This window comes from Euwallacea fornicatus, chromosome 5 (assembly GCF_040115645.1).
Source record: "Euwallacea fornicatus isolate EFF26 chromosome 5, ASM4011564v1, whole genome shotgun sequence".
Classification (NCBI taxonomy): Eukaryota; Metazoa; Arthropoda; class Insecta; order Coleoptera; family Curculionidae; genus Euwallacea; species Euwallacea fornicatus.
This window is the reverse complement of record NC_089545.1, coordinates 5,566,890-5,590,933: the sequence shown is the minus strand read 5'-3', so window position 1 is coordinate 5,590,933 and position 24,044 is coordinate 5,566,890. Positions and strand designations below refer to the sequence as shown.

Sequence of the window (24,044 nt, the reverse complement as noted above, 5' to 3'; positions counted from 1 at the left end):
TTACGATTGTAAGTCACGCAGTCTCAGAACAACATATAAAACCTTAATGGGAACGGCCCTATCGAACTTAATCTCCACTACATCGGGAGCAAAGTCCTCAGGCCCAAAAGAGCCTCTAGTAATCTCCAGACTATTCCAACGATGAGCTGCATGGTTCTCTAACCCCGAACTGAGACTGGTCTAAAATTACATAATTGCTGCTAGAATAATCGACAGAGAACAACCTAACACTTCTTACGTCTTCTAACAGCTCTAATTCGTACTCATAATGGCCTATGCCCCCGTATATGCCAACGCCCACTATGGAAATTCCAGGTCTGTCCACCTTGTAACAAATAATTGTCGAACTCTCAAAGTTAATTATATAACCAACTAAACTACCTGGAAACATATTGCATCAGGAGACCCATTTCCAGTATTCCAAGTACGCGACTGGTTGGTTCTTGTGAACCTAGAAGGAGTCATATGCAGTATCCTACCGCAAGGTCCTTGCAAATCTTCCTGCGGACAAATAAATTGAACTTGAACTTTTTGAGGCCAAAAAAACGTACGTCTGACGAACTGCACTGATGCACCAATTCGGCTAACACGCGAGCGAGCAAATGACAACAATACTTTGACAGGTCGGACAGACAAACTGTAGTCTGTTTCTGCAACACTCGAACGATAGGATCGGAGACTAGATTCATAAGGCGATCGAGCACATCCAGCCAAGTCCAGGAGAGCTCAGAATAGTTCGATTCTACCTGTATAGAGGGGTGTTCCAAAATTAGTAAAAAAATATGGGGAAAAGTCCATACAAGCACAACTCCAAAAACGTGTTATTACTGAGATGCAGCGAGTTGCAAAAATTAATTTTGAATAAAAATTAACCTCATTTTGAGTTAAACTAAATCGGCAATAAATATTTTTTTTAAATATACTCACCTGGCTTTTGTAACTCATTTGTTCGACCAAAATCGGGTAATTATGGCTGTCGCTGACACTCATCATAGGATGTCCTGTATTATCCGATGGACTCAGACCTCTTTGTAATGAATTCTCCATGCTCTGACTAAGGCCCAATAAAGGGAACGTGGTCCTAAGACGCACTGAAGGAGCGCAAAGTGCGCATAAGACTGCGCTCAGCAGCATTTGAGTGTTGGAGGAACTATGTGGATTGTAAGCCTAAAATCGCATTATCACTACAAAGTATATTGCAGAAACTATTTTTGATACCTCACTGGTTTCAGCCAGTAAATCGCATAAACACGTCCACTTCAGATAGGCGGTGGGATAGAAAGCGTGGAAGCAGCTAACAAAGGTGTTGTGGCATTCCTGAAGAATACTGCGCATCAAGGTTACGCTGTACGTTTTGGTTTTGCTCGACTTTTTGTTCTGCATGAGCAGGGGGATGTTGTCGGACAAGATCTGCTTTAAAAGGGAACGTACGTCTCCGATACACTCGGCTAAATGTACGTTCTCTAGCGGTACTTTGTGACTGTTGATTTGCCTTCAAATTAATATTAGAGCAAACACCTAATTTCCAGAATACAAAAACGGGACAAACCGGGGATAAATCTCGTTGGTGTAGGTGCACAAAAGCCGCAAGCTCGAGGTGCTAATATAAACAAGCCGCTCAAGCTCCAGACTTGTATACATATTTTTAATGGACTGGCCTTCCATTATGCCCCATTTGAAAGTATTCCAAGACCATTGCAAAAGCGATAGCAAGCTTTGAAAGCATTCTTTTGTCACGGTTCGAGAGAATTCTTTAGTGAGAATATGAATTGGTTCTACTATATCCACCTGTAAATATATATATAATACGTTGAGACGTCCTCTACATACAATGTTCATAAAGCACTTACTTGACGGGGCGGACTTTGATTTTCCGGGCTGACAATCTTATACAAAAGTTGGGGAATTTGACCTGCATTTACGTCTGTTCCGTTATTAGACTTTTTCGACGACTTGAAGTAAAACAGCACCTGGTCTTCGGTGGTCACCATCGTTTGCCCCGAAGACCCACAATCGCTGCTCGGACCGCTAATTCTACACCAGGCCACATACCACCGATGGGCCTTTAAAGGGATATAAAGTAAACTCGTATACTTAATTAGAACTTACCTGAAGCTGCAAAGGTTCATCAAACAACATGGCGTACTTCTGCCTGGGTCCGCACTCATACGGGACTTCCTCGGTTTCCGCCAAAAGCTCGCCATCCACCTCCTGCTCTCCTCCATTTGGTCCGATGTCCAACAGTTTTAATTTCGCAGTATATTCACCTCGCCCTCCGAAAAGCCCAAAACCACCCATTAAAATATCCGTGTCGGCCATAAAGCGAATGGCTTCGATGCTATGTCCTGAATAACCCCAACCGCCACCATGACTCTCGAATCTAAAAAATTGACATAAAACCCAAAAGATCATTCCACAACAACACATACCTGTTTACCGCCTGAAAGTCCTCCTTGCAATACTGTTTCCCCGTCACCATCTGCTGCTCATTCACTTCCTCTTTTATTCCACTTATCTGAAGATCATGAGCAATGGTCAAGGTATCCAGACAACACAATAAGTTAAGCGCAGCTTGGAATCTTTTCACAAACACAATAATATTTCATTCAATAAAATTGACAATAAAATCACCTGGTAACATGGCAATTCGCCGACAAAGGCAAAGCCAGTTCTGGCGACAAAATCATACTCAAACTGGCAAATTTATCTGTCAAACTCTTATCCTGGACGATTTTAATGTCTGAGAGCACTCGATTGTCCCCAGTCTTAATTGGTCGGCTGTTACAGCTAGCAGTTTGCAGCTCCGACACGATAACGTTGTAGCAGCACACCTCATGATTGCTCGCATCGTAAGACCATAATATATTGTATATCGGGTCCATACAGACCATTTTCGAGGCGAAATCTGCCTGATCGGGACCTTTGAACGAGTTGCAGTTGCCATCTTTTTTGTTTATCACTAAACACTTAAAATTTCTGGAGGTCATTTCTTGATTGGGGAAGAGCACTAAAAGGTACATTGAAGTATTGTAAGTATTTATGTATACATCAAATCGATAAAAATAAGATGTACGATATTTTCTTGACAAAGGTGAATTCATCTTTTTTCTCTCAATTACAGCATTGTCCTTTTTTTTACGGTGAGTCCTTCCTAAGTTCCATAACATATTTATTAAATATTTAACCCACCTATTGACTGTTTATTCGCCGTAACTATGGATTTAGCAATGCTAACGGAATTAATCAAACTTTCGTCCAATTTCAAGAAAGTCTGATCTCCAGAAGCGCCAACCCAAGTGGCCCTCCTACCATATCTGAAAATAAACTAACTCTAGAAGAGGAAAAGCATGAATAACGCCAACGTACTTGGGTCCTACATTGGGTACAGCACCAGGAATGCTATACCAAGGATTCCTGGGATTTCCATATTTGCTAGTAGAACTTTGACCCATATAGGAACTCTCCTGCGTAATGGGCGAAGGTAGACGACCAAGTTGCCCTTTCTATAAACTTTTTCTCATAAACCATTGAAATGAAATAATGGCTTTTACCTCTGAATTTCCGAAAGTAAACACCTCGCCCTTACTGGTGAGTATGACCGTGTGATTACTGCCAGCAGCTACGTGGACAGCACTAGTAGGCAACTTGACGTACTGGACATTGTTTTTCGCCAAAATATCACCGCAGCCCAACTGACCATACAAATTTGAACCAAAAGTGAAGACTTGGCCGTTTTGAAGCAAAAGCACGCTGTGGTGAAGACCACAAGCGATCTGAATCTGCTTAAATCACTACATTATTACAAAAGTTAGTTTTGATTTAAGAAAATTTACCACTGCACTGTCAGAGGGTAAAACAAGTTTCGCAGGAGGCAAACAAGCGACTCTAGCAGCATCTCTCTCCACATCTGAGCCTGTCTGCTCCTTGACGGTGCCTAAAAGGTTATTTTGACGAAGTACGTTGTTAGCTTTATGAGTGGGTGTTGCCAGAACTGAAGATCTATAAAAATCTGTGATTATCTCAATGTTTAAAATCTCAGAAACAAACCTTAAAGACGACTTTTGCTTGGATGTCTGCTTACTAGACCCGACTAACGATTTTTTACTCTTGTTTTTTCTCTCTTCCAGCCGGCTTTGCAGATGTTCTTGCAACTTTGAGGGCTGTTTTGATGGTATTAGTTTATTGTCCCTGTATATTTAAATTATTACAATTGAAAACCTAAATTAGAGAGTATTAAAACCTCATCATTCCTGCCAAATCGGCAAGTTCCGAGTTGTCCACCACTTCGCGGGCACATATACGACAACATCCACAGATAGCACAGCCGCTATCACCTTCCCCACATCCGCATTCCCTTATTGTGACGAAATTATCAATTTATCCTCAAATTTACTAAAAATCACTCACTGTCCTGGATTCCTTTCCGAACTCATAGAACTCAGACAACTGATCGAATACCCAGTACACTCCCTACATACAGTACAGACCATGCACATATCTTCATGCCACGCATGAGCACCTGCAGGGCACATATTCAGTTGTCCCTCTTCGCCCACATTCCCCTCGGAACTACCTGCCATATTATCAGAATCTTTCTGTGGCTGTGCATCCATATCCTCGAAATAATCCTGCTCCTCCTGCACGGGACCAGTGTCCATAGCAACAACATGAGACGAAGTACCTATAATAACAATAATTAAACTTTCATTCAATAAAATATAATTCAAAAAAATCATTCTTTCAAAATGTTCTTTTTACCATCTTTGTTGGGTTGTTTAACAAACTCGCGACCACACTGGAACTTATTGTTGATGCCGAAAGTGTACACTTGACCCTTGGAAGTTAAAGCTATTGCATGAGCTTTGCCCAATGCTATTTGAGTTATGAATTCGCCTTTAAGTCCAGCAACAAGGCCTACAAATATTAATAGTAATCAATGACTCTCGGCAACAAATTATCAAATAAAATACCCGTAGAAGCATCTGCATGAGCAGTGTCTTTGCCGAACATTAGCACCTCCCCATCCCTAGTAACCAGGGCAGTGGTACCGTTATTGCACGCACCAAATGCAATGCACAGGCCATCCACCTTAATCATCTTTTTGGGTTTCACCGGTTTTGGCTGCCTGCGAACTTTATTCTGATCTCCATCCTCGCCTCTTCTGGCAGTTCCTGTAATTCTACACTTTAACAAAAACATCCTTATAAAAATAGAAAATTACCTGCAAAGAGCACAGCCCCATCATCAGTAATAAAAACCGCGTGCAAACCCTCGTGACCCATCGCAATTTGCGCAATTTTTGGTGATTTGTTCAAAACCAATTCCGACCATTTGCCAGTTCGAACTCCCGCCTGTTTAATACCTAAAGCTGAGGCTTTTCCTGAGTGGAAAACTTTTCCGGTAACGGTGCGCACCAATCCAAACTCCTTGCCTGCGCAAATGGTAGCAATTTCTTCCTCAGTGTTTATACTAACGAAATAAGACCCTTCATCTTCAAAGGGAGTATACCCCAAGGTCTCCACGCATTTTCTCGCCAATTTAAGAGGGAGTTCGCTTACTAAGGAAGCGGGGGCGGTATTTTGGTTCAAAAGTCTTACGACGAAGCCATCCTTCAAAATACCATTTAAAAAAACTCATTGTTGTATGAAAATAACCTTACATCCTTAGCTGCAGAAATCGTGCCTAGAAAGTCACCATCACAGAAAATAACCGATGAGGGGACGTCTCGAGAATGCAACGGCACTGAGCCGCAAATCAATAAATTGCTACGCTCGACTATTAAAAATTCTCCTCCTCTACGACCACACAGCTTCAGGTAAAGCTTTCCCTGTGGATTTAAAAATTATTTAACAAAAGGTCGCAAAGGATCAATAATTCATTTCATACAGAACAGAAAACAAGTCCTCCATTATCATTAGGATAAAAATCTGGCTTCCACACTGACACATGTCCCTTAACAGTTCCTCCATATCCACTGCCAATTTTAAACAATCCTCTTGAAGTGAATAAATAAAGATATTGCCCATCAAAAGCTAAAGATTTGGGTACTAATTCTACATTAAGTAATTCTCCAGGAATTTTCATGTGAAATGAATCAACTCTACAGCCTACAGGAACTCCATGTGTGTGCCAATCTGGGCGCAACATCTTTCCCAGTAAAACACCATGAACGCTGCGTTGCAGTGATGACAAAACCGCAGGCATCTAGCAAGATTTTTATTGCGGAAATTTAAAATTAATTTTAATTAATTGTACCTACCAGAATATTTTGAACGCTGAGAGCTCGGGGACACATCAAAAGAGCTGCGGCGGCGCTAAGGTATTTTCCAGTGTCACCTCGGACAACTACAAGAGATAATAAGCAAGCACATGCCACAGCAGTTAAATGGGAGCCATCATTAGCTACTGAACTTTCAGGACCATGCAATGTTGCCAAGTCCAGTAATAACTCAAATAATGGGTCTATTACATCTAATGGTTCAGATTTGAGGCCTTCAGGAGTTTGACCTTAATTTAGAAATTTCATTAAAACCATGATTTTCCCAATTAAAATATTTAGTACCTTGTAAAACATCTAGTAAGGCCAATAGAGCTTTGCAACATAAAACTGGGTGTGAAGTACGGCTTTCCTTAATCAGCTCAAATACTGACCTAAGGCCTAAAGAAATTTGTATTGTATTGAATTTTAAATATTATACACAACACCCATACCAAGGCCTACAACTTTGGAGACCTTCACAGGCACATAAGTACTGCTTTGAGAGTTGTCTTCAGTATCACTCTCAAATTCACTCTGATCCACTAAAGGCATGCTGCAGCTGCTTTGCAGGTGCTCTTGAGTAGCACTCCTCATCCATCTTATAATGGCAATAAATTTTTTCTGTTGTGCTAAATTTAAACTCTATTTACCTATCTAAAACTGCCAATCTTACAGAGGCAAACACAGCAAAAGCAGAGGCATTGGAGGGTAGCTCAATTTCAGGAGCACACTGAACATCATTCTCAAAAAGCAACTCAACTTTCTTCTGCTTGAGACGCGCCTTGCCGCACTTTTTTTTCAGCTTCTTCCAGTCCATTCTTTTACTAAAATTACCATTGAAATAAAGAGAAGTTGAGGCTTTTTTAATACCTACCGAAAATTCTCAGTGTTCACTTTGTAAGACCTGTGATAAAGAACTGCGTAATTTTCAGCTTCTGGGAGCATTTTCACCCTATGGTATCTATTTGTTGCCCTTTAAGGGCGATTCTGCCAGTTCAGAAAAGGTTATTGATTTTTGCCTGGAAACGAATCACTACTGCGAAATATGAAAGGATGTCTGAAAGAAAATTTAGGGCATTTGTCGAAAAGTTCAACAGTGAGAGTTTATTGGTAGGTTTTCGAACATTTTACCTTCTAATAAAGTGAATTACATTTAAATATCAGAAGTTTTAAATGTTTATGGTGGTAGTTGTTTATTGTTATTTTTGGTTATGAACTACGAAAATAATCCACATAGATAATGTTGTCTCTTTTTCTTATATGGAGTATGTCGTGGATGGAAAAGAGATAGATCAAATTGGGTTATTTCGCATGAGTTTGGAACTGGAAGGACAGTCCTTAATAGCAGGTAACCAAAAATACATACATTTGTTTTTTTAGTATTTTTTCAAATAGTGTACGATCTAACATTATGTAATGCTGGCAGACCAGCCTTGTGGTCATACCCATAAAACTTTAGATAAATTTCCAAAATAACATGGTTATTAAAAAATAGTAAAAAATTATTATTTTTTTTTATTTCAACATCCTGTAGATCGGAAACTAAACGATTTCGAGAAAAGGTTGGTGTAAACATTTTTCTTTTTCTGCGACCTATATTTAGGAAACACCCTGTATAACATTTCAATATAGCCTCTTGATAATAACTGTGTATCACACCATTCATTATCGGCAGTTCAAAATTACAATAATCTTGCAAACGCACTTGCGCCATGCAAACTACGAGGTCTAAGAGTCTTTCTTACTCAGCGCGCGTATCTTCATTAAGATTTAGCTTTTAACCTTGAATTCCTTGGGTTCCACTTGAATTGCGTTGACCTGACTCTGCTAAGTAAATCGCTAATTACTAACCAAGAAATTTCAGTTCATCGCTGCAAATCGCACGTTTCTGCGCACTACATATCCAATCTTAACACCGAGTGCACATCTACAGATAGCAGAAACGAGCAAGGCCACTCACTACACGACAATCTTATTAATGGTAATGTAGCAGGATGGGTCGCGCTTTGAATGTAATTTTCTTACTTATTGCCGTTTCCGGCTCTTACATTTACATGAAACTAAGCACAATTCCACCTAGACCGATCATCGAGGAAAGATGGTGGGGCCCAGGATCCCCACACCGAGTAGATTCCTCAATCAAACCCTTCAGAATTGACTTCAGTAACGAGGTAGGCAACCATTGTACTCTGTACTTCCGCGTGACTAAAGATTACTTTAAGATTATCTCGGACCTCAAAAGTCGGTTAAATGCGACACTGCCCTTCCAGCCACCCTTGGAGGGGACTGCTCAGCAATATGGAATGAATACGTATCTACTGAAAACTATAGTGGATTACTGGAAAAATCAGTATGATTTTAAAGAGAGGGAGCAGTTTTTGAACCAATTCCCGCAGTTTAAAACGAATATACAAGTAAACTCACAAATTAATTTAATATTGACAGCAGCAGAGAAATCCTTCCACAGGGCTTAGACATACATTTTATACACGCAAAACCACAGAAAGTACCTCAGGGAGTGGAGGTGGTGCCATTGTTGATTATTCACGGTTGGCCAGGTTCAGTCCGAGAATTCTATGAAATGATTCCGTACTTGATCACACCAAAAAATGGTGCTTTAGTCAATATTAATGCGCTTCAAACTTATAAAACAAGTCAAAAATTTAACAGGAAAGGACTATGTCTTTGAGGTTATAGCCCCCTCACTACCAGGATATGGTTTTTCAGATGGGGCTGCGCGGCCGGGACTTAACCCTGCCCAGATCGCTCAACTTTTCAACACTCTAATGAAGCGACTCAAATTAGATAGATATTATGTGCAAGGAGGTTTACATGACATTTTATCCCTTTCTGCATCTGCAATATACTTTTTTCTATAGGAGACTGGGGAGCAGCTATATCTCGCGATGCAGCCATTCTGTATCCAGAAAATGTCATAGCAATCCATAGAAATTGGTGCTTGACAGTGCCTCTATTCGAATGGCGTACATACGTCGGTGCCCTATATCCTTCGCTATTTTTTACCTCAAAAGAAATTGCCAAGTTGTATCCAATATACAGGGAGTTTATGAATTTGATAATGATGACTGGGTATTTTCATATTCAAGCCACTAAACCTGACACAGTAGGTGAGAATATCACGAACACTTGCGAACATTTAATCTTTACATGAATAATTTCAGGTGTGGCCCTTAGGGACAGTCCTGCAGGCCTAGCAGCTTATATATTGGAAAAGTTCACCTCAGACATCAACTCAACCTTGAAGGACTTGCCTGTTGAAGTGTTATTCAAAAAATTCACCCTTGATCAACTGCTAGATAATTTGATGATGTACTGGGTTCCTAGGTCGATTACCACAGCCGTAAGACTATACGCTGAGTACTTTGTACCACCTTATAGTTCACTAAAACTCGATAAGTATGTAATTCCCTGTATTTATGCACTTGCCAAAATATTGGTATACATTTTTTTTTAGAATTCCCATCGAAATACCAGCCGGATGCGTCAGGGCTGAATACGAAGTTACCTACTCTCCGGAGGTGCTAATACGGGCCAATCACAAAAATCTAATCCATTTAGTGGATTATGATAGTGTAGGACACTTTGCCGCTTTCGAAGCACCGGAGCTGTTGGGCAACGATATAATTGAGTTTGTCAGCAAAGTGAGGCAATTATCAAAGGTCAGCATGAAATTATAAGATTTTCGTTTAAGAGTTATTAATAAAGATTTAGTTTGAAAGGACAAGGAATTTTTTGCGATGAGATAAAAGAATACATTGAGTGGTAGATTTTGGCAAATCCTGGTTAAAATGGACTTGCAGCGTCTCAGGAGCCGTCATTTTAGTAGCCAACCAGAAACCAATTATGATTGCTTGTGGTGATTCCAAAATGATCAATAATAGAAAGGTTTTAAACTCACTTTTTATTATTAATCAAGGAAGATATTTGGACCCTATACAGTTCAGTCATCTTGGGTTATAAAAATTTTGCAATTTTATTAAACCCATCAAAAAAATGAAGCACTTATCTCTTGAGACGCCGGTCAAAAGTACAGCAACATTTGAAGAAAAGCCGTTGGCGCTGTTTGTTGTCACCCGTCAGGGCGCGCGTTTTTCTTTTGTTTACATTTTGACGATACCAACTCATTGCCAACTTCACTTCAACCATCTGTGAGTACTTTCATTAGGACGGCAGTATTAAATTAAGAGACATGAATAGAAAAAACTTCTATTGCGGCCACGCAAAACCACAATTTTTAAGCTTCCTAATCATCTTCTAATTTCGCTTAATTTCTGAAGTCCCTCTTCACTCCATTCCAAAGAAAAACTACCAACAAGACGTATGAAGGATGAACGATACCCTTTACCATTAGGCAAAACTGCATACTTTCTATCAGGGATAATTACATTTATTTCAAAGTTGAATTACAATTACTATAAAAAAATAACTAATAATAGTTCGTAAATGCATAATTTCCAAATGATAAATTTTAATTTCCGGTAAAGTAAATTTATTTCCATTTTTCTTCATAAAATCATCGATTGCGCCATCTGTGAATTGACATTTCGATTAGCAATGAAGGATCGCCGGTCGCCATCTTTGATCCTCGTGTGGTGATGGTGAAAGTTTCTCGCTAAAGAAGATGTTAATTAAAGGTTTATTAACAATTATTTGGTGATTTCGCGTTGTAGGTGATAAATTAGTACAACAATGGATAAGGACCTTAGTGATAGTGATTTACAAACGAGCCAGGATGTCGACAATAACCAGGTAAACCAAATCCTACGTTCTAGCATTGGCGCGTTCTCATGGCTATTTTTAACCGTTTGCCTTTATTGTACTTTACACCATGCAAACAACTCGAAATTTACACCTTCTACCTATAACACCTCTATATGCACCTTATCCAAACTATCAAACAAACAGTAGTCTCCATAGTGTGCCATAACCTTGACAGCATGAATGTCGCAAGGCGATGCCCCTCAGTCCTAATTTCACACGAATAATTTCGGATTCTTCTGAGTTTCAAAGCGATTTTTCAATTTTTTTCACATCTACATGGTTCGTAAACTTAACTGTAATATACCTCAGATTCATATTCATCCCATTGCAGGTAGTTTTCAAATTACTAATTTCTATTTCCATTTTAGTCTCTGGTTGGTAAAATAAAGAAAAACGTCTCAGAAATCATCAGCATTACTCCATTATCAAAATGGTTTCGTAAACAGAATGAAAGCGACACTCTGACAGTAAGGAGACGTCAAGATGATGAAGATTTGCAAGAATTACAGCCTCCAGCAAAACGCACAAAGCTGCCCTCTAAAGAAACCCTCAGCCTGGATGTCAGTGAGGCTTTAAGCCCCATATCAGTTAACAATACACACAGAAGTTTCCCTGAACCAGTAGCAGGGCCTAGTGGCTATCAGACTCAAAAAGTACTGCACAGCAGTTCCTTGTTTAATAACAGCCCAACTAGAGCTAAGCATTCAGATGAGAGTGTTTTCAAAAATCCCAATAATGTGGTTCATGTAAGAGAGTTGCGTAATAAAGAGTGTAATTCAGATAGTGAAGAGTCAACAAGTGGATATTCATCAGGAAGGATTGGTAGTAAGGAAGTCGTTAGTCAGGAGAGTTCCAAGCAAACTTCTCCTACTGAAAACACTTCAAGGAAGGTGCGGTCATTATTTCAGAATTCTGGTAAGTCATGTAATTGTAACTATCATCTAAATTATTCTCCCTTTAAAATGGCAGTGTTGCAATGTAATTATGTTTATCTCTGTTATATCATTTTTTCAGGCCTATTCTCATCAGATCACTCGAGCCAAAACAGTAGCCTAAGCTCGAGAGCACCCTCCTTCAATCCCTCCACTTTTGGCTCATCCTCATTTGCTGACAGTACTCTCACTTCCAAAAAGTTACTTAACTCTCCCTTCTACAATGGCGTTACAATTTATGGTGGAGCTGCTGCTTATGGGCGTAACACAAGACGCACAGCCCAAGACCTTCAGAAAGTCCTTAGACAAAGTGTGAGCATCAAGCCAGCAAATACAGGCATGGAAAGGGGCAATTTGCAGTTAGGTAAAACTGCACGCAGAATTTTAGACACTTTGGAGCAATATAGTTCTCCAATTAGTGATGCGAAAAAAATCCCTGTGGCCTCAAAAAGGGTGAGGAATGAGGGAAGTCTTGCCAGATATATTGGTGCTAATCCATATACTAGTCGGGGAGCCTCGACGCGGGAATTGCAAATACCTGCAGTTGCAGACTCTAAGTTAAAACAGCAGAAGACTAAAATACAAGACTCCACAGAAGCTGCAAGACAGATTGCCACAAAATCTATTAATGAAACTTATCAAATACCTGTACAAAGGCAGAGTGAGAAACATGTGACTAAAATGAAGACCAAAATAACGTCAATTAGGCAGAGAATGCAAATTGATGAAACTTTGCCTGAAGTTAATTTAATTCCGATCAGTTTGCCCATAACAGAATTGCCCAAGTTTGATATCCCAGTACCTGCACCTAGTCAAAAACCTGTTGGGCAGAGAAATAGCTCCGAATCCAAAATAGTTGTGTTGGAGAACAAAGTTTTAGTGGACAAGCCTCAAGTAATGCAAAAACCCGTCATAGAAATAGAGGATCCCAAGTTAGTTGAGACACTTGAAGTGGTAGAGAAAGTTACGAAACCTGCTATGATGGAAATACCGAAGATAAAGGAGAAACCCTCAGTAGTGGAGATAGAGACCAATAAGACTATGCCTCCTAGTCCTGTTTCATCAGAATTCAAATTTTCCGCCCCTTTGACACTGGCACAATATATAAAGCCTCTAAAATCGTTAAACAACTTTAAGTTTAGCGAGCCGCTGGTCAAGAGAAGACGCAGCATACACCCAGAACTAGACAATGAAAATTCAAAAAACTCAGATGGTGAAAAGGCAAAAAAGATTAACGGAAAGACTGTGAATAAGGTTGAAAATATAATGGAAACGTTTAAACCGAAAGAGGGCACCTGGGAATGCTCGGTTTGTTTGATAAGGAACCAGAAAGATCTTGTACGATGCGCTGCGTGTGAGACTCCAAAGGAAGTGCCAAAGGCCCCAACAAGAATCTCAAATGGTGAGTTCGAATGTTGTATTAAATATTCAAATATTATTAATATAATTTCTAGACTTAAAACCACCGGCCTTATCGTTCAAACCGGCGGAAGGCACATGGGAATGCCCCACTTGCATGATCCGCAATAAAGACGCGCTGCAAAAGTGTGCTGCTTGCGAGGAGAAGAAACCAAATTCCAACTTATCTAATATTGTAGAGTTCTCATTAATCCTCAAACGAGACAGTATAAGTTCTGCTTCAAAACCTGTAATGATCAACACAAGTTTCAAGCATGATGCTAAATTCAGCAATCCCCCAGAAACATGGGAATGCCCTACATGCATGATTCGAAACAAGAACGAGGTATATAACAAAAAAGTCAAGAAGAAGAATTGTATGTTAATATTAACCTTTTCAGGACACAAAGTGCGTTGCTTGCGAAACCCTAAAACCTGGGAGCCAAGGTTCTGGCTTTGGTTCAGCTTTTGGAATTAAAGACGGCGAGTGGGAGTGTCAGGTACGCTAGTATGATTCGCTAGTTATTTGAAGCACTACAAGAAATTTGCTTTAGGTATGCATGGTTCGAAATAAGGCCGAGGCGGATAAATGCCAGTGTTGTGAAACCCGCAACCCTAATGGCTCCAACGATGCGTCTCTGCATAACTCTAAAATCTCCAGTTTTAACTTCGGGATTGACAAGGCGACGGCGCAGAGCTTCACTTTTGGAATCCCCGCTGACACCACACAGAAAATGGAGAATACCACTCATATAGTTGAAACGTTGTTTGGTGACAAAAAGCCTGAACCTCCAAGTGGAGATTCCTCTTTCACCTTCGGCGTACCTCCCAAATCAACAATTGAATCAAAGGATGTAGCCCCTACGTTTAGTTTCGGCTCAAAAGTGAGTTCAGCGGCGCCTGCAGCAGAGCCAGAGCCTTCGTTCAAATTCGGAACGCAACAGAAGAAGAGTGAGGACGTGTTAGAAAAGGCGGCACCTCCAACTTTCAGTTTTGGAAACCCAGTGTCCAAAAGTGAATCTTCTCAAGGGAGTCCCACGCTACGATTTAGCTTCGCAGCCGCTAAGACTAGTGTTGTTGATAAAAAGGTAGAGGAGAAAGTAAATCCTCTTTTGAAACCGGGAGAGAAACTGCCTGAAAAGGTAGCGCCGGCGTCCGGCGGTTTTAGTTTCGGCTTGGCCAAAGGTAAGTTGTCATTAATCATGTGAATTTAAAGGGAAATTGAGGTACCTGCCCCGGTAAGAGTGCCTTAATTCGCCAAATGTATAATCTTTTATTTGAAGAGTCACCAATATTACCAATTTTTCAGGCATAGTTTCAACTTCCACAACTATTTTACCGACCTCTACTGCGACCGCCACCATTGCGAGTTTTGGTCAGGTAGCAAAGAAGCGATCTAAACCATCCGATGAGGAGACTGAGACGTCAGCGAAAATCCCTACATTCTCCTTTAAGTCGGCCAATGGGGATGTCGCGAGTAAACTCCCCGATGAAAGTAAATCTCCGGCTGGAAGTAGCGGATTAAACTTCAGCTTTGGGGCTAATTCCGGTTCGCCCTCTTTCACTGCTAATCAGAGCGACAATCTAAAGCAAACTTTCAAATTTGGACAAAGGTAAAGAGAAGATCAATAGCCAATCGATGAAAATAGCTTTAAAGTTTTGGGGAAAAAATAAAATTAGTTCAGGTCAGTTCTGAATTATTCAATCAACAGTTTGGAGTTAATTTGGGTTATTTCAAAAATATGCTGTCTACTAACTTTTTTTTTATGTACAGTTCCGAGCCGGCAATGCCAGCAAATGGCTTCAGCTTCGCCAACATTACCGCCGACGCCAAGCTTAAATCAACTTCGAATTTCTCATTCTCGAGCCCTAAGCCCGCTTTCAACACTCCTCCAAAGACGGGAGTGTTCTCATTTGGAGCTACAAGCTCGGAAAACAAACCAGCTCCCTTTACTTTTAATGCGCCATCAACAGAAAAACCGCCAACTACCAATTTCAACAAGTCGCAGTCTTCCTTTGGATTTGTGCAAACGCCAGCAACGCCGTCATTCAGTTTCGGGGGTTCCCAGAAGCAGGATAGCGGTTTTAGTTCTTTCGGAAATGGCAGTAGTAACAACAGTATTCAACAACCGCTTTTTGGGGGAAGCACAGTCAACGGATCCTTTAATTTTGGGGCTTCTGCGGCTGCCAGTAACAAGGCAGGGTTCAGTTTTGGGGCCTCGAGTGGAGCTGGACCTGCGTCAGGTGGAGGATTCAATTTCGGATCTTCTACAGTGGTAAGTTTCAGCAAAAGTTCACTATGGCGATAGTTTTATCATTAAAAAAAAAAACAGGGCGAGGGTGCTGTATCTTCAGGAGGGTTCAATTTCTCGACAGCTGCGCCCTCTTTTGACGCCACAGCTGCGCCCACATTCAACTTTACAGGCGGCACAGCCCCAACCTCGTTCTCGTAAGTGTACTGAATTGCCTTTATATGGTTTTTGGGTTTGAAAATTGTTTTGATTGTTTTTTTTATGCAAGAATTAATATTATCAAAAAATTCAGTTGTTTTTAATTTCGATGTTAAGGGCACCTCCATTGCAAGACGGTTCAACGTCCCAAAGGAGATACAAGAAAGCCGTGCGCCGTGGGGTACGATAGGCAATCCAGTAATATGAAAAACTGCATTGTAAATAATATAGTATGAGTGAGTATAAACGTCTAAAAAAACGCTAATTCGAAATGTGAGGGGAGAGACAGAATTAAGGAAAAGTGAAAGAGCGGCGTTTGAATTCGTCTAATTATTATTTCTAGGTAAGTGAAACTACTAACAACGTCTGATTAATCTGGAAAATCCAATGAATTTGTGGGTATTTTCGGGGCAGCTAAGTGTTGTTTTGCTACGAAGCTGCAATAAAGTTCGTGTGGTAGGGCTGAGTTTTTTTAATTGCGTAATATGACCGAATCCCAGAGAGAATATCACCTACGTATATGACAAAGGTTCTTGATGACGTCACAATAAAGCTCTTTATCTTTGTCTCTTCCAATTAGGCAACTTTCCATTCAATGGCCTTGTGATGTCCCAAGGTCAGTAAATAGAACTTCGTCTAATAATGAAGGTTGTAAATATTTTTAAAGAAAGCTTGCAGTAACGTATCAATTTTCAGTGGGAGAGGGCCTTATTGTGACGTTTACCGGTGGTACTGTCAAGATAGATTCCATTGCCGGAATTCTCTTGTGTTTCTTTTAGTTTTCCCCGAGTGTATGTAAGATTGCCTGATTCGGGGCATGAATGTAGAAGTAGTCCAAGAAGTACTAACTATAGTGCATACCGCGCAACTGTATTTTGTACATAGCTATAATAGGGCCAGTAAATTACTATCAAAAAAAGTTCCTGGCTACGACCATACCAATCTTACAGTTTTTTAAGCCCCGAAAAATGTTTACACTGTTGCATACTAGCGAATTTACTGGCTCGAAGAGATGAATTATTACTGTAAATCTAGTTAGCATTTAAGTCTTTGGTCTGATCCATAGAATGTAGAATTTTTTTATAAGAAACGAGTCTTTGAGTGGGACAAATCTTTCATCAAAGGACGATGGAATTTTTTTGATATTTGTACGATAAAATCCGGGCCGATCGGGCGAGTTTTGCGCGGCATTCTCAACATCTAAATCCCCCGATATATCTATCATCTCGCCCCGCAATTTTAGAATAAGTAGGGTTTTTTTTTAATACCTCACGAGTTTTTCTTTCCTTTCGCCGCAACAACCGCTAGATCGCCGGATTAACTAATAAGATCTGTATGTTTTGGGATATACAGGTCGAGTCCGCCAGTTGTTAGGCGTTTAACTGTGATATTCTCGTGGGTCAGGCCCCTATACATAACATTAATTATTATTACCTAAGTTTTATTTTTTATGCGAGTTACACTACTTTATCTTCCAAAGCACGAGAATTCATTAATGATGGGAAGTATTTATTTTTCTATAATAAGGCTCAAATCTGATTTTCTTCGATCAACTATCTCGAAAAGGTCACGAAATTTGGCACATAAAGTATGTAACTTTACAAAATACGTATAAGTTTTGAAGGCGCAGAGAAAGGTTTTGCTCCGCTGCTATGGGTGCTTGAGATTACACCGGCGAACGATCATTGTTAATTGCTGTTGTTTTTGGGTACCGTAACGACAAAATTCGCTTTTATTAAATTTTGTAAATATTACATATTTTCATTCGTTGTCTAATTCCAATGTTGCGTTTAATTCCAAGGTAGGTATATCACTATTGCGTACAATATACCTAGAAATTGGATGGATTAAGTGCAACGTTTTAACGCGCGTTTGTCGTCTGGGGATAGGCGATGTAAGTAGGAGATTGTTATGGGTTTCCTACTTAAGGTTGGTAATTAGTTAGCTCAAAGACATAATTTGATTTGCGTTTTGCCTTAAAGTGCCCAGATGGCAAATAAGGTGATTATAATAATTGTTCTATAAGCCAAATTTTGTTGATCAATACGAGTGTTTTTCATGTTTTTTTTTTGGTTAAATAAATCAAAAATAGTTAGAAATCCGCCTTTCTTAATAATTGTCTCCTTTCTTCCCTGTCGTGTAGACATAGAGAAAAAAATAGGCAACAAGATCTAATCTTGACCAATGGTGAAGAACTATTATACAATAAAACCTATAGTTCCAACATTATCAAACATTTATTTGAAAAAGGAACATAAAACATAATTCGTAAGGATTAAGTACGTGGTAAATATCGCCTCTAGCAGAATAGCAAACATTCTACCTCCAGAGGCATTGAATACCATACCAATACTAATATTACAGTTGACCTTAAACCCTACCAAGTAACCTACCTTTACTGTCCGGTTCGAGCACACTCATCCTTCTTCTGTAGGTTCAGTTCCAAAGTACCTGTCACCGAAATTTCCAATTCCAGGCAAAACGTAGAACTTGTCATTGATTTCCGGATCAATCGCCGTGGTAACGATCTGAATCTTTGGGAAAGCATAGGCAATTGAGCGCACTCCAGATTCGGCCATCAAGAGGGACACCTTTCATGGACAAGTTAGTCTCCATTTTTTCTTCAGCCAAGAAACTCACCAATAAAATGTTACTCTCGGCAACATCGTGGTCCAACAGCACCCGAATTGCCATCATCGCGGCCGCCCCGGTAGCCACAGTAGCGTCCATCAGGATCACTTTGTAGTCTTTTATGTCTTTGGGGAGCCGCAAATAGTAAAGCTGAAATAAAATTAGATGCAAAAGGGAATGTATTTTAGGCCTTTACATCTTACCTCTGGTTCTCCGGTTTGTAAATTGGTCTGAATTAGGATTTTGCCGATTCTAATATCCTTGCAAACGTCGCATACTGCTTGTTCCATGGTTTCCCCCGCTCTTAAAATTGACACACCACAAATGTTATTCGTGGCCATTCGTTTACCTGCCAAAACCGTTTGAAAGTTCAGTTCTATTTCATTTCCAAAATGCAGGACGTCACAACAACAAGCCCCGATGTTTTCGAAACTAATTAGCTCTTACCGTGGTATAAAACCCCTTGAGGCGTCTCCACAACTTTATCATTAAATTGCATCAAGCTCAACGTATACTCGATAACTAACCGAATGAGCCTCTTGCTATAAAAAATAAATTCGTCCCTGGGAGTGTCTTTGTTGCGTATGAAGGTGTGCAAGCCTCTAATTTGAGGGGTAGTTGGCAGCAGTTTAACTGTGGGAGGCCTGGGGCCGCTGTTCATTGCATGCACCTGAGCCAGTTCTTCCCGCAACTTAAATCCTCGCTACACAACAAATTAGAGCTCATCTTGCACATAAAATAATTCTTACCAACTGCAGCTGCGTGTGCACATGCTGAACTATGAGCTGAATGGCAACTTCATTTTCCCCTCCCCTTGGTACTATGATGTCAGCGTGGGTCATTAACGGGGCAATATAGTGATTGAATGAGGGTTGCACCATGTTGGTATACTGCTTTAATACGCCCTCCAAATCTCTTCCCCTCTGAGTAATATCACGTTTAAGCCTCCGGGCTAGTCTCACATCTGCATCAGTATCCACGAATATTTTTAAATCAAGCATTTCATTCACTTTTGGGCTGTGGAAGGTTAAAATACCTTCGAAGATTATCACATTGGCTCCATACATGGTTTTCTATGATGTATTAGTTCAATACAAAGTTACATGGTGCAATCTAAGGCTTACAGTGCGATTTTCTCTGGAGTGAGTCACAAAGTTATAAATAGGAACTTCCACTTTTCGCCCTTCCTTCAGCCTTTGCAAGGTAACAATCAAAAGATCCCAATCAAAGCCATCAGGATGGTCGAAATTATACTCATTATTTTCAGCTATTTCATGCTGCTTCTCAGTTAGCACTTTATAAAATGAATCCATGCTTAATAAAGTCACCCAAGGCACCCCCAGGTATTCAATTATCTTTTCTGCTACTGTAGTCTTTCCTGAGGCACTTCCACCACATATTCCTTAGAGAGATTTAGAGAGAAATGCAGCAATGTCTTTTTAAGCTTTATAAGTACCTATGACAAAGGGCTCAACTTTCTGACCCTCACAGTTATACCATGGAGGCCTTCCTGCCGTGTATATAGTCCTTTGTGGAGTCCTAAATACACAACTGCTGTAATTTTAATGTTAAATGTACTCTGTACAGATGAGACCTTATCATGACATCAGTTTTGGTCTGTGTGGTGCTACCTTGATTCAAAGAGACTGTGCGCTGCCGCCTTGATCTGGGAGACTTTTGAGAACCTACATATGCATTTTTTTGTTTTTAATGATGATTAGGGTCTTATTAAGTTACCTGCAGAGGGGGGTCGGGGACAGAAAGGCACAGTTATGGGTGATGCAGGGGTGTTATAAAAATCCCCACTTCTCTCCTCCTGCTCCTCAATATCCGGACAGACCTCGGCGGTTTCTTGAGCATCTAAGGCATCACTAAAAGCAGTTTGATTAGTACATATTCCAACTCAACGAACATAATTAATGATGATCCATCAAACAATTGACCTTTTTGGATAAAGATTTTATTGCAGCCAAGACTGCAATGTTAATTTGATATTGCCATGTAAATTTAACATTAAATTTAAGTTTAATTTATATAGGTCTTGAAAGGAAAACGCGTTCGCTGTATTTTTAGAAAATGATTTTCCACGTTTTCTTTTTGTACCTGTCAGAACTAGCCGATGAAGGGGGGTCCAACGGGGCGAATTTGGCAGCCATGGGGTGGTTGTCTTACCCTGAAACCGGGTTAATTTTTGTTTTCCTATATTTTAATTTAAATAAATTGGTAATTGCGGCGAAGTGCAAGTTTGGGCAAGGGCAAACGTTGAACTATCAATTTAATCAGCTGTTTTATGAAAATTATCAGTTTTCACGTTCTTGAAGTTATGTACGTCTCTTTTCTTTGATTTAAGAATATGCTTCGCGCACAGGTAGGAGTAGTTGGAGCGGTGATATTTCACACTATTCTATGATGTTATCTGGTAATAGTGGGCAATCTCTCCGCCACAACTTCTAGTCAACACTAACCTATCTCGTTCTATTGTTCTAGGAAGTCGAAACAGATAGTTGTTACAGTGACGTCAGCGTCAATACTGTCTTAGTTCACCATTTTGACTTTGAAAATTAAATTTTCTCTATATTTTAATTTTTGTTTTCTATTTTGATTAAAATGTTATAATTTGCCTTTAAATAATCCCTAATGTCTCCAATTTAGTTTACACCAAAACCCTCAACCAAATCATGCGGCACACCCCATGAAGTTCCTTGAAAAACCCTATGAAGTCCTTCCCAAAAAGGGCAACAAAATCCACTCCAAATGAACAGTTGTAAAGCAAGATTGATTTATCTTAATAATCGTCAAATCATTACATAAAATGATGGAATACGATTATAACTACTTCAGGAGGGAGTCAGACTTCCATAACAAATGTTGTGGGGGCATGTTCTGGTGTATTAGGGACATTTGTGGGCTGATTTGTGCAGTCTTGACATGGTTGCTAATCTTCTATGCGGAGTTTGTTGTTATGTCGGTGATACTGTACCCCAGTCCCCACACTATCTACAGTGTGATAAATACTATCATATTCCAATTGTGCACATTTCTGGCATTCACATCGCACCTGAAAACTATGTTCACAGATCCCGTAAGTAGTTTCAGGTAATTCTGAGGTGATTGGTGTATAAGTGTTGATTGTGCATTAGGGTGCGGTTCCTAAAGGAAACGCCACCAAAGAGATGCTGAAGCAAATGGGTCTTCGAGAGGGCCAGATCATTTTCAAATGTTCCAAATGTTGTAGTATTAAACCTGACAGGGCTCATCACTGCTCAGTGTGTCAGAGGCAAGTGCCTGCTTTCAACGGAAGGGAAGTTGTGTCAGTTTTAATGTTTATCGTAGATGCATCAGGAAGATGGACCACCATTGTCCATGGGTGAATAACTGCGTAGGAGAAAATAATCAAAAGTATTTTGTACTGTTCACTGTAAGTTGTCACAACTGAGAAAACCTCAATTCTCATTTCCCATTCTCTTGCAGTTCTATATTTGCCTAATATCACTACATTCCCTATTCCTAGCAATTAATCAGTTTCTAATGTGCGTGCGCCATGAATGGAAAGAGTGCACTAGCCACTCTCCGCCAGTGACTATAGTGCTATTATTGTTTCTAATGTTCGAGGCGCTTTTATTCGCCATTTTTACTGCAGTTATGCTGGGTGAATTTAACTTTTTTGGTGGTTTTGTTCTTTGACAAGGGCCAGTTTTAGGCACCCAAGTGCAGGCGATATGGAATGATGAGACAGGCATAGAACAATTGAAAAAGGAGGAGGCCACATGGGTGAAAAAATCACGATGGAAGAGCATTCAGGCAGTTTTTGGGCGGTTTTCCCTACTGTGGTTCTCCCCATTCGCTCGGCCCAGGAAGTACAAGAGCGAGGCACATTTTTATTCCGTTTAGGTTAAGGCTGAGTTTCAGTGTGGCAGGACCGCTTCAAATTGGGTGGGTATTGTGCAATCATAGTCTGAGCTTTTTATAAATTATTCCAGCGGTTTTGACCTAACACACTGTCTTCTCATTGAACAATTTAAGTATTTAGTACTTAACTTATTGGTAAATATTTATGATAGATACAATCACCTTTTGTATTGTGATATTTGTGGTTGCTTGTGGCCAAGCCACCAGGTTGTTTATTGTAGCAAGATTTTTATCAATGCAACAGCTTCCCTTATCTTAGTCATTCATGAGGGTCCCTCTCTCATTTAAAACATGCGTTTTTTACTTCTAAGTAGTTATATTTAAAAATACTTCATTATCTCAACCCAGCAGTTTTATTTAAATAATCAACAAAAAAAATCCCTTACAGTCAAGAGTTGATGATTTCCAACATCTGTCTGAACTCTGCATCAGTTTGGGTCTCAGTGTGCACGATGTCCTTGAAGATGCTCGGGCAGAACCTATCTACACTGGACATTAAGGTCTGACTCTCAACTGATCTCAGAGTATCATGAAACACAGTCTGCGTCTGAATGTTGGTAAAGTCATTGAGGATTTCGTCACAAGTCTGTGTGTACATATCTGAGTAGTAATCTGAGGCAAACATTTCATTATCAAACATTAGATCTGTTTGGGTTTTCGTGTCGGTGAAAAAATTACTGTCAAGATTGCTCAGAGTGTCCAAATTTGGACTAAAGATGTGTTGATGTGTTTGTGTTCCTAGTGTATTCTTTTCTATATGCTCCTTAAAGGTAAACTCAAAATCCTCAAAGTTGAAAGAGGTGTTGCATGAAGTCTCTCGGCACTCTACTGCATCAGTTTGAGTCTTCATTGACTTATAGTTGTTGTCATCTTCACTGTTGTCTTGCTTCTGGAGTGGAATGGGGTCAGTCTGGGTTTCTTGGGAAACCATCTTTGGTGGCCCCACACTGTCCCTTGTTGGCAACAACAAGAGTCTATTATTAATGGGTTTGTACTCCTCCTTACTCAAGAGTTTATGATTTTTCCTTCTGCAGTGCGTCTTCAAAGTGTCATAGCACGGATACGAGGCGTTGCAGCTGAGACACGTAAAATCAACATTGCAATATGTCAGATGCCTTGATAGTTGCACCAAAGTAGAGAAGGACTTCTTGCAGGAGGCGCACTCATGTAACTTCTTCATATGCACCTTCATGTAATGCTGGCGCAGCAGCTTCAACTTTGTGAAATGCTTAGGGCCACCCCAGGTGCAATTGACATGGGGGCAAAAGTACCACTTTTCGACGGGTCCTTCTTTAAGGTTTCCAGAATTATGCGTTTTGGATAGATGAAAGTTCAAGTTGGATTCCGAGGTGAAACGCTGGGAGCAGCTTTGAATCGGGCAAGTGAGGTTGTTCCGAATTTCGCATTCTTGAGCTGTGAGATAGAGTTTTAGGGGTGCAGAAGCCATATGGATCTGTTCGATGGTTGAAAGTTATTGTTTGATTTTGGGGGAAATGTGTCAAAATCAGGTTGTTTGGCTTTGACGTACAGTATAATTCTTTTGTGTGTTAGAGGATGACAGACATATAATCCGGAGTAGCTCAGTCTCATACTCTCTATAGGTGCAGCATAATTGTTGTTTTCAAGATCTAACGTATACACAGTGGCTTGCTCACCTTCTATAGGGTAGCCCAAAGAGAAGCA

General features: G+C 40.1%; 6 protein-coding genes across 7 annotated transcripts in view; 3 read left to right on the top strand and 3 right to left on the bottom strand.

Moving 5' to 3' along the window:
• hiw (highwire) overlaps positions 1–7,708 on the bottom strand; it is a 41,254-nt gene extending 33,546 nt beyond the window's left edge. Inside the window, 28 exon segments of the mRNA XM_066282745.1 lie at positions 43–180; positions 239–325; positions 382–501; positions 552–746; positions 928–1,167; positions 1,219–1,492; positions 1,550–1,788; positions 1,851–2,063; positions 2,110–2,380; positions 2,430–2,579; positions 2,632–3,007; positions 3,190–3,314; positions 3,367–3,503; positions 3,552–3,779; positions 3,834–3,999; positions 4,048–4,188; positions 4,241–4,354; positions 4,408–4,681; positions 4,759–4,914; positions 4,971–5,171; positions 5,222–5,609; positions 5,660–5,827; positions 5,887–6,204; positions 6,260–6,507; positions 6,563–6,658; positions 6,712–6,857; positions 6,910–7,083; positions 7,134–7,708. Coding sequence (XP_066138842.1) covers positions 43–180; positions 239–325; positions 382–501; positions 552–746; positions 928–1,167; positions 1,219–1,492; positions 1,550–1,788; positions 1,851–2,063; positions 2,110–2,380; positions 2,430–2,579; positions 2,632–3,007; positions 3,190–3,314; positions 3,367–3,503; positions 3,552–3,779; positions 3,834–3,999; positions 4,048–4,188; positions 4,241–4,354; positions 4,408–4,681; positions 4,759–4,914; positions 4,971–5,171; positions 5,222–5,609; positions 5,660–5,827; positions 5,887–6,204; positions 6,260–6,507; positions 6,563–6,658; positions 6,712–6,857; positions 6,910–7,083; positions 7,134–7,204 — 5,454 coding nt within the window. The 5' untranslated portion in view covers positions 7,205–7,708.
• A 105-nt stretch (positions 7,709–7,813) lies between these two features.
• Positions 7,814–10,004, top strand: LOC136339466 (juvenile hormone epoxide hydrolase-like). Its single transcript, XM_066282763.1, has 7 exons — positions 7,814–8,430; positions 8,482–8,673; positions 8,727–8,871; positions 8,930–9,085; positions 9,139–9,387; positions 9,442–9,676; positions 9,735–10,004. The coding sequence occupies exons 1-7, from the start codon at positions 8,254–8,256 to the stop codon at positions 9,955–9,957; spliced, it is 1,377 nt and encodes a 458-aa protein (XP_066138860.1). The 5' UTR covers positions 7,814–8,253; the 3' UTR covers positions 9,958–10,004.
• An 835-nt stretch (positions 10,005–10,839) lies between these two features.
• Positions 10,840–18,413, top strand: Nup153 (Nucleoporin 153kD). 2 transcript variants are annotated; one of them, XM_066282747.1, is made up of 11 exons: positions 10,840–11,029; positions 11,410–11,956; positions 12,056–13,375; positions 13,428–13,717; positions 13,773–13,871; positions 13,926–14,556; positions 14,681–14,984; positions 15,146–15,647; positions 15,705–15,820; positions 15,939–16,057; positions 16,165–18,413. In XM_066282747.1, exons 1-10 carry the CDS (start codon positions 10,970–10,972, stop codon positions 16,009–16,011), a joined length of 3,942 nt encoding a protein of 1,313 aa, XP_066138844.1. In that variant the 5' UTR covers positions 10,840–10,969; the 3' UTR covers positions 16,012–16,057; positions 16,165–18,413. The 2 variants fall into 2 exon arrangements, with proteins under 2 accessions (XP_066138844.1, XP_066138843.1); XM_066282746.1 differs by having other exon boundaries at positions 15,939–18,413.
• l(2)k01209 (lethal (2) k01209) lies at positions 18,040–20,843 on the bottom strand. The gene is made up of 10 exons (XM_066282755.1): positions 20,556–20,843; positions 20,190–20,323; positions 20,047–20,137; positions 19,909–19,991; positions 19,577–19,854; positions 19,202–19,525; positions 18,900–19,155; positions 18,656–18,801; positions 18,462–18,602; positions 18,040–18,412 (listed from the first exon to the last, which is right to left on the bottom strand). The coding sequence occupies exons 1-10, from the start codon at positions 20,606–20,608 to the stop codon at positions 18,239–18,241; spliced, it is 1,680 nt and encodes a 559-aa protein (XP_066138852.1). The 5' UTR covers positions 20,609–20,843; the 3' UTR covers positions 18,040–18,238.
• Positions 20,844–20,981: 138 nt separating this feature from the next.
• LOC136339472 (palmitoyltransferase ZDHHC3) lies at positions 20,982–22,704 on the top strand. Its single transcript, XM_066282774.1, has 5 exons — positions 20,982–21,534; positions 21,593–21,729; positions 21,786–21,870; positions 21,924–22,101; positions 22,153–22,704. Exons 1-5 carry the CDS (start codon positions 21,265–21,267, stop codon positions 22,341–22,343), a joined length of 861 nt encoding a protein of 286 aa, XP_066138871.1. The 5' UTR covers positions 20,982–21,264; the 3' UTR covers positions 22,344–22,704.
• Asciz (ASCIZ zinc finger protein) lies at positions 22,696–23,868 on the bottom strand. The gene has a single exon (XM_066282765.1). It carries the CDS (start codon positions 23,806–23,808, stop codon positions 22,750–22,752), a length of 1,059 nt encoding a protein of 352 aa, XP_066138862.1. The 5' UTR covers positions 23,809–23,868; the 3' UTR covers positions 22,696–22,749.
• Positions 23,869–24,044: the final 176 nt, after the last annotated feature.

Bases quoted from the DNA above. Each gene is read 5' to 3' on its own strand.
- LOC136339466 (XM_066282763.1), top strand. From the start codon at position 8,254: ATGGGTCGCGCTTTGAATGTAATTTTCTTACTTATTGCCGTTTCCGGC. The intron at 8,674-8,726 runs GTAAACTCACAA...ATCCTTCCACAG, and splicing joins AGTTTAAAACGAATATACAA to GGCTTAGACATACATTTTAT. The intron at 9,086-9,138 runs GTTTACATGACA...TTTTTTCTATAG, and splicing joins TAGATATTATGTGCAAGGAG to GAGACTGGGGAGCAGCTATA.
- Nup153 (XM_066282747.1), top strand. From the start codon at position 10,970: ATGGATAAGGACCTTAGTGATAGTGATTTACAAACGAGCCAGGATGTC. The intron at 13,376-13,427 runs GTGAGTTCGAAT...TATAATTTCTAG, and splicing joins CCCAACAAGAATCTCAAATG to ACTTAAAACCACCGGCCTTA. The intron at 14,985-15,145 runs GTAAAGAGAAGA...TTTTATGTACAG, and splicing joins ACTTTCAAATTTGGACAAAG to TTCCGAGCCGGCAATGCCAG.
- LOC136339472 (XM_066282774.1), top strand. From the start codon at position 21,265: ATGATGGAATACGATTATAACTACTTCAGGAGGGAGTCAGACTTCCAT. The intron at 21,730-21,785 runs GCAAGTGCCTGC...TGTTTATCGTAG, and splicing joins CACTGCTCAGTGTGTCAGAG to ATGCATCAGGAAGATGGACC. The intron at 21,871-21,923 runs GTAAGTTGTCAC...ATTCTCTTGCAG, and splicing joins AGTATTTTGTACTGTTCACT to TTCTATATTTGCCTAATATC.
- Asciz (XM_066282765.1), bottom strand. From the start codon at position 23,808: ATGGCTTCTGCACCCCTAAAACTCTATCTCACAGCTCAAGAATGCGAA.